Source organism: Oryzias melastigma, linkage group LG22, assembly GCF_002922805.2.
Source record: "Oryzias melastigma strain HK-1 linkage group LG22, ASM292280v2, whole genome shotgun sequence".
In the NCBI taxonomy this organism is placed as follows: domain Eukaryota; kingdom Metazoa; phylum Chordata; class Actinopteri; order Beloniformes; family Adrianichthyidae; genus Oryzias; species Oryzias melastigma.
The window spans coordinates 1,843,171-1,854,055 of NC_050533.1; the positions used below are offsets into that span (position 1 = coordinate 1,843,171).

General features: G+C 39.8%; 1 protein-coding gene and 1 long non-coding RNA gene across 6 annotated transcripts in view; one reads left to right on the forward strand and one right to left on the reverse strand.

Moving 5' to 3' along the window:
* Positions 1–10,885, forward strand: part of smoc1 (SPARC related modular calcium binding 1) — a 56,074-nt gene that overhangs the window by 27,251 nt on the left and 17,938 nt on the right. For 2 of the 5 annotated variants that reach the window (XM_036209836.1, XM_024281601.2), the window contains exons 6-9: positions 2,401–2,451; positions 2,705–2,752; positions 5,018–5,107; positions 7,321–7,401. In XM_036209836.1, the coding sequence (XP_036065729.1) occupies positions 2,401–2,451; positions 2,705–2,752; positions 5,018–5,107; positions 7,321–7,401 (270 nt within the window). The remainder of the gene's footprint in view (positions 1–2,400; positions 2,452–2,704; positions 2,753–5,017; positions 5,108–7,320; positions 7,402–10,885) is intronic. The other 3 variants (XM_036209837.1, XM_036209838.1, XM_036209839.1) reach the window with 3 other exon arrangements.
* The window catches only part of LOC112152380, a 7,678-nt gene continuing 5,394 nt past the window's right edge, over positions 8,602–10,885 (reverse strand). The window contains exon 3 of the long non-coding RNA XR_002920292.2: positions 8,602–9,747. This is a non-coding gene — a long non-coding RNA (uncharacterized LOC112152380). The remainder of the gene's footprint in view (positions 9,748–10,885) is intronic.

Consider the following 10,885-nt stretch of genomic DNA (forward strand, 5'->3'; position numbering starts at 1 on the left):
GACTTGGGCCGTCTTGTAGCTACATAGTTTAGGGAGCAGCGTGAGGGTCTTTCTTATAGTGAACCACTCCAGACGCAGCAGGCGCGGTGCAGGTTCAATGTTAAGTTAATGTCAAGATCGAGCGCAGCGAGGTTGACGTGGCAGGTCAACCAATCAGGGACTCGGCTTGGGGCATGTGACGTTTTCAGTGACTAGAAAAAGGCGATTTTGTCCTGAACTTCCATCCATTTTCTTAACCCGCAGGTTTACCAGAGACTGTCGCAATTACTGTTGGGCGAAGGTGGAATACACCCTTGATAGATCTCCATCCTTTCACGAAGCTCATTGAACTGGATCGACAGCTTCGCTAGCCAGCCGCCTGGTGGATAGCTTACCGAGCTCCGCTCCCCAGGCTCCAGCAGAGTTGATAGCGATCGCTGTTGTCCAGACGCCTGGCAGATCTAGTGAGGTCTACTGTCCAGGCCGCAGATCCCTGGGCAGTTGGCTACCCGGCAGTCCGGAGAGCCGCCGCGAGTTCCGTTGTAGCGCCCAGGATTGCTCTAGCCTCATGGGCTTGTTCGTCGGGTTAATGCTCACACTGTGTCACAGACATACGAACGTAATGTTTAAAACAGTGAAACACACAGAACCTCGAGAGACTCTAAAGCCTTGTTTCCTCTGAGCAGTCCGGTACGGTGCGGTACCGTCCGGTCTGCTATTTTGAGCGTTTCCATCGTAAAAGGGATCCATTAAACAGTTCTAAACCCATCCCTGTTGAGGGCCTCCATCGGCTGTAGATCCATTGAAAAATAGAACGGGACTGTTGCTACAGCTGTAGCCACCTGTTGATTGGCAGAAAGTGATGACAACATAAGAAAGTGCCAATATAGCGCTAAGCTAGTGTTTCCGTTTTCCTCTTCACGGCGGTATTCTTCTCAGCCGCCCGCAGTCTTCTTTTAAACGACATCAAACTCCTGTTCTACACGATGTACAAAAAGTAAAGCAAGAAAAAGACGATCTGTTGGATGACCTCCATTGTTGTTGCTTTATTACAATGATGAAATGACCCGCTAGCGGTCTACACCACGCGTGCGCCATGAAAACAAACCGCTCAGTGGAAACGAGACTTAAAAGATCTGGTGTAAACAAACACGGTGATGTTTGCCGGTGCCTCTGTAGAGCTGTCCTAACCCAAGCGACTCGCTCAACATCGTCCATGTTTTCCATGATGTAGCAGCAAATGAATGCCAGAACAACTTTGGCGGTAGATGCGGTTTTTGCTGCGTCTGGTGTGAATGCAGCATTAAGGACCCACACCGGATTCAGTTCATCAGCAGTTTTTGTCGATGCCTGAGACTGGCTGTTGCTCTTTCTAACCAAAGCTACGGTGGAATTGAAGCTGCAAATGGAGTCGTAGTCCCAGAGGTGCTCCCTGCCACTGCTCTCGCTGCTGAACAGCTGCTACACGCCCCTCCCCCTCTGCACATGTGCCCCTCCCCCCCGGTCAGAGCTGCACGCGACAAATTAAAAAAGTTTTTTTCAAATTGATGGCTTTTCTGCTGGTTTTATCCCCATAGCAACTATTTTATTTTTGGTCGCCTGAAGGTGACGAACAGTTCTATGTAATTTTTAGAAGAATTGACTAAAGTAATTTTAAAAATTTTCCTAGCAACCAAGGTTTTTTTTTTGTTAACCACGCCCACATTCCTAATATGTTCATATTGTATGTTATATAACTTTTCTCAACTTGAACCAAGAATTCGTGTATATCATTTTCACAATTTTCTCGTCACGCTAATGTCGTTCGAAATCTACAACTTATAATTTCATTTCATATATTTTTTCTGAACAATGCTTGAGGAGTTAGGAGGATAGATCAAAATCCCTAGGATGAGTTTTAACTTGTAGCTGGTACTAGAAGGCATTTTTTTTTTTTTAGAATTGAAGATGGCAGCCTCTTCCCAAAGGTCAATAAAACTTTGCATCGGTTTTGATTTTGTTGGTGGAGTTTAAAATATTTTTTATGGTTTCTTCTGCCTGTGATGTCATCATTTTTTTGGTGGGGGGTTGTTCACTATTATGTAAAATTCATGTTCCCAGGTACTTGGTGCGTACAGATTTTGGTGAGTTTTGAGTTTGTGGTGGGGGTGACCTTTTCCCAAATATCAAGAATTGTGGAAACAATCTGGTCCTTCAGAAATATCCACAGATCTTTCTAATCTCCACCACCTTCCTCTAATCCTGCATAAGATCCGATATCTTCATCGTTTCTTGCAAATGTCTGAGTGTGGACCCAGAAGCCGTCTCCTCGCGGTCCAGCTGCTGCTGCACTCAAACCGCCCTCCGTACCGCATAAATAATGGCTGCTGATACACCGGACGCTCCTGTTGACCCAATCAATCGTCTTGCATACGTTTGCAGGAAACACCCGTGAAAATATGGGAACTCATGCGGGGACGAGTGGACTGTCAGGTAGTAAACTTCCTTCCAGTTCCCTTCAAACGTTTCCACCTCCATTGTTCTTCACTGGTTGCACCAGCTGATTAGCTTCTGTTTCACACACATGCATGATGGTTCTTGCATGCACCAAGGAAAGGATGTTTTTGGGTGATGGGGGCATCCTTCAGGTTTGTTGACGTGGAGGCTGACGAACGGTTCAAGAGAGGATGAACGTCGGTCGCTGCTGCAGATTCCTGCTGATCCTGCGTGTGCTTTTCTCTCGTAGGGTCAGTAACCGATAAACCAGCGGGGCCGCCAAACTCCGGTCGAAAAGGTGAGCTGAGCTCTGCTGTCTGTGTGCGTCTGTTTGCGTGAGAGAGCGACAGGTTTCCAAAGTCCACGGCTGTGCAGGAGAACCGTTACTCTGAGCTTCAGAAAATCCAAACTTAACTGATTCGGTTTTTAAACTTTGACCTGCAGGATTCAAACTTCTGAGCTGTTTGACCTTCAGAGAGGCGACAAAATACTCAGATATTCAGAGAAGAGGTGACGGTTTTTAGACCGTCTTGTTGTCCTTGACGTGGCGTCCAGGTCAAAACAGATTTTATTTCATGTTAAATCAGAGCGGTACCTCCACCGTGACCAAACATTTGAAGGAACCAGAACCTGATCAGGACAATGAGCCGTCAGGGTTTAAATCAGATCATTTTAATGTAAAAGAACCAAATCTGCAAATAGAGACGTTTTATTTCACAGCAGTTTAATGTCAAACTTTGGGAATCCAGATTATGAATGATATTTCAAGGACAGGAGTTATAAATCATTTAGTTCCAACAGACGGGAGGATGTGTATAAAAGATGTTAAAAAATTATAGCAAAATTTGCCACAGAAGCAAAACTTTTTAAGTTGGTCGATACAAACAAAACAAGGAATCTGAAACAAAAACCAACGAACAAGCAAAAATGTGTTTCAGCATCCCATAAAAAACAAACATCTATTTAATAATATACGCAAAAATAAGGGAAAAAAAGAACTTCTGTTCATCTTTCATTTGTTTTTTTTTATTTTTTATTCCAAAATTGTTGATAATTTGATTTTTTTTAATTATTTAAAGTTGGCATTAAATGAATAAAAGTGGAAATCAATAAATAATAAAAAAAGAAGTAATGCAATGAAGTGCCTGGACCACGAAATCTTACATTAATAAATAAATGTTTCTTAAATGATTGAAAATGTAATTTTAACTAAATATTGACACATTTGATGACACTTTTATTTATTGAATGACAATTTTAAATAATGAATGACACGTTCATTTCATGATTTCACATTAAATATCTATTTTAATGTGTTTCTTCCAGCCCATGAAATAATGAAATATTTAAATGTGCTTTTTAAATGCTATTTTAATAAGTGAGTTTTATTTCTACAGAACTGTCCACAGATAAAAGTCACATGATGCCTAGCAAGTTAAAACGTTAAAATATACATTTGCCATATATATTCAAAATTGTATTTATTAATATCAGATTTTAATAAAAAAAAAAAAACACTTTTTATAAAAGAAAAATCCCAAACCAAATTTAATAAATACATCTTTGAAAAGGAGACAGACAGAAGCAAATGCTTATTTAAGCCTGTCGCTTTGTGTTTTTTATATATAAATCTAAACAAAACAATATTCCAGTAACTTTCAGTTTTCATCAAATAAATTATTGTCCACAAAAAATAGTAGTAGTTGTTGTTATTCCATCTTATATTTTAAAAACTTAAACAGCTTGTGTTTAATTTAAAATGTAAATAATTAATGACATTTTTTAAATAATTATTTCAAATGTTCTCATTTAGGGTAGAAGTTTCTCCTTTTAATCTCTTGTCAAATTCTCTTCATTTCTGACTTTTTATTTTTCAGACTTTATTAATGAAGTTCAGCTGAGCCTCCAGACAAACCGATTAACTCGACGTTCCTTCAGCCGCGACTTTTTCTTCTTCAGTTTTTCATCCTTTCTCTCAGCAGAGAAGAGACGGTCGGTCTGAAGTGGTTGTAAATGTCTAACAAAAACACTCAGAAGGAGTTTTATTAGTTTCTGTGTTTTCTTCATCACCTCGTCCTCCAGCCTTTGGCTGTTTTTATTGACAGCTGATCGGGTCACCGTGACCCGCCGGTTCTCTGTTGGGCTGTAATTTCACCTCCAAAGTTCTCCTCTTTTTTTTTTTGCTTTTAATCTAATTATTTCCAAAGGAAAGTTCCAGAAGATGCTAAAGCCGACCCGGGTGAGTAATCTTCATCACAGTTTGGACTGAATATTTGCTTCTGAAGGGACAGGGTCTGTTTATTTTCAGTTTTACTTTGTTTAAAGTCACAACAAACTCAGAAAGCTTCAGGGAAATGTGTCTGCGATCAGAGAAGAGCTGAATGATGGAGCCCTCCTGAGTGATGCTGCATGTGTGTTTGTCTGCTGACTGTGGGCGAGTGCGTGGTCGCCCGTGGGCGCCCTTCCTGTGTGGTTCCGTCTGTCTTTCTTGGCCGGGCCATGTGCAAATCCCAACCATTCAACAGTTCTGGAGAGTAGATCGTATTAACCTCAATAATGGCAGTCTCTTTCCGTTTCTTTCTCACTCTGAACCCAGACGATGGCTCCAAGCCCACCCCCACCATGGAGACCCACACCCCCCCCGAGGGCGACGGTAAGCCTCCGCTAACGGGCCGAGCCGGCGCCGTGTTGAGTTTGTAACTTAGAGCTCTAATGGACAAACCATGTCTGAGCGGTTCTGTGTGTTTCCAAAAAACACAATCGGAACAGAAAAGTGTGGATGTCAGAAAACACAACCTGATCTTTCACTACGACTGAAGCTGTTTCAGATTTAAGCTGAACACCTGAGGTCTGCGGCCGATCCAGTTCAGATCGGTTTATGACTACGGCGTGTAGGAATAGTAGTAAAGAGGCGAATGATCGCATGGACCCCCCCCCGCCTTAAACACACCTGCCTAATGACTGTCATTACCCAGAATCCTGCAGAGCTCCATGATGAGCTCAATCAGGAGGTTTAGGGGGTTATCATGGAAAACATGGAGAATGCATGAGGCAGCAGTGGAACGGAACAACCGCCTGCTAACAGGACTAAAGAACCAGAACCAGAGAGAGAGTTTACCTGTTTGGGGCAGAAGGACAGAAATAGTTTGATTCTGGATCATGTTTTAGCAACTGTACAAGAATAATTAAAATAGCAGGTTAGAGAAAACACTTTATAACTTCAGATGGAGTAAAATCGGAGTCTAAACAGACATGTTGTTAGACAATGTTTCTGCACGAGATGCAGAATAACGAACTGAATTCCTTCACACACAGGCGTATGGGATCAAATCAGGATCAGCTTAAAGTGAACGAAAAAACAGATTGAAAACTTGAAAGATAGATGTTGTAACTGAAAAAAAAGAAGTGAAAATTTGAAACCTGAAAAAAAATTGAAAATTAGGCTCAGCTCAGCAGTGAAAACTCGAAAAAAAGAAATTGAAACTGAAAACTGAGGACTGGAAGTAAAGATTCAAAAAAAAAAAAGTTGAAAATTCAAAACAGCAGCTGTTACTAAAGAATAATTTGTTTTTAATTAGTAATTTTAATTTAGTTTTTTTTTCAAGTTTTCACTCTTTTACTTTTCAAATCTTCAGTTTTGTTTTTTTTTTCCAATATTTTTTTTTTTTTTTTTTCAAGTTTTCACATTTTTTTTAGGTTTTAAATTTTCACTTCTTTTTTCAGTTATCTATTTTTCAAGTTTTTCTGTTTTTTCGTTCACTTTAAGCTGACCCTGATTTGACCCCACACAGACCTGCATGATGAAATGTCATCTGCTCTGCAGTTTTCTAAATTTATGCACAGGCCGTGACAAACTGATTTTTTAAAACTTTCTGCAGCAGTGAACATGTTGACGAGTTTGAATAGTTTATTTATTTTTTTACCAATTACATATTTACTAGTCACTTTATAGAACATTCTCCATTTTCTAAACTTTCCAAATCTACCATTCCAGAATCAAGTGAACTAGAAACTTCCCAGAAGTCTTTGCGAATAACCAGTGTGCATCGATGCTCACTAGATTAGTGAATATAGACCACAATGCATTGCCTTTTCACAATTTTTGCCTAAAAAAGTGTTTATAAGGAAATGTTTAAATAAACATCCACATTTTATTATCAGTCTTAAACAGACATAAAATGTTCGTGTTGATTAGATTTTTACTTTGTGAAATTGTTGATGTCATATCCGGTGTGTGTAGAACAAAAGAGAGTGAGCATGGTGTCCAAATTGGTTTTAATCCCAGAGACCCGTGTACTCCTGCTCTGGACAGAGTTTTAGTAGTTTTAGATTAAGGAAGGATTTCAGACTCGGCGTTAGCCCTTCAGCACCAGATAACCCACGCTCTTTGAACTACTGAAAGTCTTGAACCATTTACACAAACTCCAAACAGCTCTTTTGATCTGAGCCTTTTGGACTCCATGAAGGACGATCCAGTCATGGTTCTGGGTAATTGACCTGGTCCTGCTCTCTTCGGACCAGTTGGTCTTGGAAGTCCCCATCAGGGTCTATCGTCCCTGGATCAACCGATCTCCAGGAATCGTCTCCGTCCACCTTTAGGATTCAGGGAGGCGTTCCTCCACATCAGTAAACCCAACAGAACCATCATGAATCTTTGGGTTCACCGTCCATCTCGTGCTGAGGCTTTTCTTCAGCTCCTGATCCAGTTCCTTCAGAGATGAATCAGGAGCAAACTTTCATTTGTACAAAGTTTTGCAGACATTTCATCTAAAATAGTTTTGAGTTCTGCTGATTAGCAGCAGTATAACATTCTGAATGTGCAGAAACCCAGACGTGACTGACCCTCCTGTCCTCCTCTTGGTGCAGAGATCACGCCTCCAACGCTGTGGGAGAAGCATTTCACGAAGAAGGAACAGCGGCAGAACAACTCCACCTCCAGGAAGCAAGGTAACCCTCACCGCCGCCGTCTCCAGCCGACCGCCGGGCGGAGGAAGTACTGATGTATTTGTGAAGTACATCAAAGATGTCAGGATTTGGTTATAAAACTAATACCTATACAGTGCAGGACGATCTAGTGCCCTGGATTTAAAAAAAACAAACTCACGAATTTGCTTTTTAAGCAGCAAAATGATGACACTGATAAGAAAACTCTGATGACCGAGCGTTCTATTAGCATTTAAACGCATCGCTTAGGGACGAATCACGTCTCACGTTCGTGTGAAACTGAAGTTGTGTGTCCGTAACAACCGATTCATCTCCACAGTAGCTCGGATTCTCACGATGTTCTCCTGAAGAGTCGAGTACGAACTTTGTGACGTCCAAATCGCTGATTGACGATCTTTATAAATACAGTAAAGTGTAGTAAATGATCATGTAGTAAAATACTGATCTGAAATACAGAATAATGTTGGATTTTCATCTATGAGCTAAAACGAAGCCGAATGAGTGGCTACTGTCGCCGGAAGTAAACACATTTTCAAAATAAAGTGTCAGCTTCCTGTTTTTTGGGGTTTTTCCTTTTAAAAAACGAGACTAAAGTTCTGCTTACTGACGTAACTTCTGATAAAAAAAGAAAAATCAGTTTTAAGATCGGAGCTTAAGCTCCAGTGTCTTCATGGTTTTGGTAACTTTTCACACTTGATGCAGAATTTTGTGCAAAAATGTGTTTTTTTTATTCTCAATCTTGAAAGTGTTGTGCACTTTAAAAAACATTATTTAAAAAAATGCTTGTGACTATGTATCTGTAACTTAAAATAGTCAGAACATTAAGCTGATATTTTTTTAGAGAATAACTGAAAATAAGCTTTAATGTTGTACATATATCGTTTTTGGTGACATAAAATGATTGACATCGTGATCCAACATTTTTTCATATCACCCAGCAGTAACACCTGTACAGGTGCACGAGACTAAGACTAACACTGTCCAATGTGTAACAATCTGATATCTCAGATCTAACTTGTTAAAAACTCGTATCTTCTCAGGTTTCTAAGAAACTTTTTCCTCTTTCTGCTCACTGAGGATTTGGTTTGAGCCAACATGACTTCTCTTTGGTGTCTTTGGAGGTCAGATTGTTCGGTCTTCAGCCCCGCCCACCAAACCCAGGAAGTCAGACGATCTGTGTTTTTTATTTTTATTTTATTTTAATTACAATATAAAAAAATCAGTTAGACAGGCTTACAGACTATTTTGAAAGAAAATTAGTCCCATTTTTCTAAACTCTGAAGCGAGTCCTGTGACTCGTGTAAACCAGTGAAGAAAAAGCGTCGTAGACTTTCCCTCCACGAGTCGCAGTCCTGAAGAAACTTCTGCTTCTGGATCCAATCCCTGCAGCTTCTCCATTGATCCCAGAGGATCAGATCAGATCCTTTTCTTCTGTCTTTGGGTTTGATGATCTGGTAACCCACCAAAGCTCCTCAGTTCCTCCAGGCTGTGACTTCACCTCCAGACGATCATCAGACACACTTGGACTTGAGGAGAAATCTCCATCTTTTTTTCTTGCCAGACCTGAACGTTTTTAAAGTTCTGTGCAGAACCGGATCATATCCTCTGAGATGCTGTGAGCTGTCATCTCCTGCATAAACATCTTCCTTAAAGCCCGGTTTTGTTTTTTCTACGGCACAATAGGTGCGGACTGCGACTGAACGGCGTGCTGAAAGGTTTCAGCGGCGTTTCCTGTGATGAAGCTCCTCCATCATCTTCTGGTTTTGTGGCTGGAATCCTGGAGACAAACGTCTGCTCCTCTCGGAGTTCCCCGCGTCAAACATCTCAGCTGTTTTAACGGCTCGTGAGCGAAGCGTCGATTACGGGACAGCTGAAACCCATTGAAGAATTTGGGGGGTTCTCTGCAGACGTCCTCCTCTGACTCTTCTCGAAGACAATCCGCCTGTGTGGCTCTTTTCCCCTCAGAAAGTTTGTTTTCTGCTGCTTCAGTTCCTGGAAGAAAAATGAAACCAGAGAGAAACAAAAACAGCAAATAAACAGCAGAGGAGCAGAAACGTGAGGCGGCGGTTGAGTTTGAAACACCTCGAGTGAAGGAGATGAACGGAGAAGCTGCTGCGCTTTGGGGAGTATTGGTGCCTGGCGCCAGCAGGCTCTGGGAAATAAACACAGCTAAATAATTTGGTTGTGAAGGGAGTTTGGCGAAGACGGCGCTAAGAAGACTCGCAGCAGACGAAGTCTCTGCAGGTTTTGCTCGGTCGGCAGAAAGCTCAAACGCCGCCGCCGCCGCCACTACCGCCGTCCTCGTCTTCAGCGTCTCATGAAGAGTTTTGTTGAAGATTTATTCTGGAACTGTGGGGGAAAAATACAGAATTCTTTGATTTTTAAAAGTCAAACTTTATTTTTTTCAGCGGAAAAGAAAAAAACTCGTTTGAAAAGGATGTTTCCTCTTTTGCTTGTTTATCAATCAAAGGTGGAAAGTTTCATGTTTGTGCTAAATCTACTGGAATATAAAATACAGGTTTTTTTAGGAAATGATTTGATTCAGGATTTATTTTTTTACCCTGTTTCTTTAACCTAAACTTTTATCTGTTGTTGTTTTGGGACATTTAAGATTAGCTGCTGTTTATGAGAGAAAACATCTTTAGTAGATTTTAGACAAAATGTGTTTATATTCGTTCTTTACTAAAGTAAAAAATCTCATTTGCAGGTTATTGAGCTGAGTATTCAAGGCAAAATGCTGATTCATAAATCGAAAAAACAAAAATTAATTTGTGAATTGAAGTTTATTCATTTCAGAGTAAATTCACTCGTCACTGCAGCTTCAGAGAAAAACAAGTAAAGAACCAAACAAGCTTGTAGATAAATAGATTGTCACATAAATAAGTATTTTGATGACCAGGTTACTCAGAGGACGCCGCTTCACAAAAGGGAAACGTTCTTTACTGAAATTTTTAAACCGAAAATTGACAGAAAAAAAAAAACAAACTTTTTTTGTCTTAATAATACATGACATTTTTAAAAGAAAAAAACATCTAAGTGCCAAGTAATTAATCTCCTTTTAGGGATTTTTGTTCTCGTTTTTTTTTTTTTACATTACTAGGTATTAGGGCCAGTTTACAAATAAATAAATTACAACTTTAAATCTTGAATATTTACGAGCATTAAGTTGCACACGAGGCTTAAAAGTCACAGGCTAAATTTATGACTTTACTTTCTCTCGAATTTACAACTTTTATCTTTTTAGAAAAAAATTTGTGAATTTACGAGAAAAAAATTTGTAAATTTACGAGATGAAAAGTTTTATATTTAAAAGTTTTAAGTTTACGAGATTAAGTCATAAATGTATGACTTTTAATGTCCTAAATTTGTGAGAATAAAACTAAAATGTATAAGATTAAAGTCATAATTTTACGAGAAAAACGTATAAATGTAAATATATGAGATTAAATGTAGGACATTTACAAGAAAAAAATGTAAATTTACGACT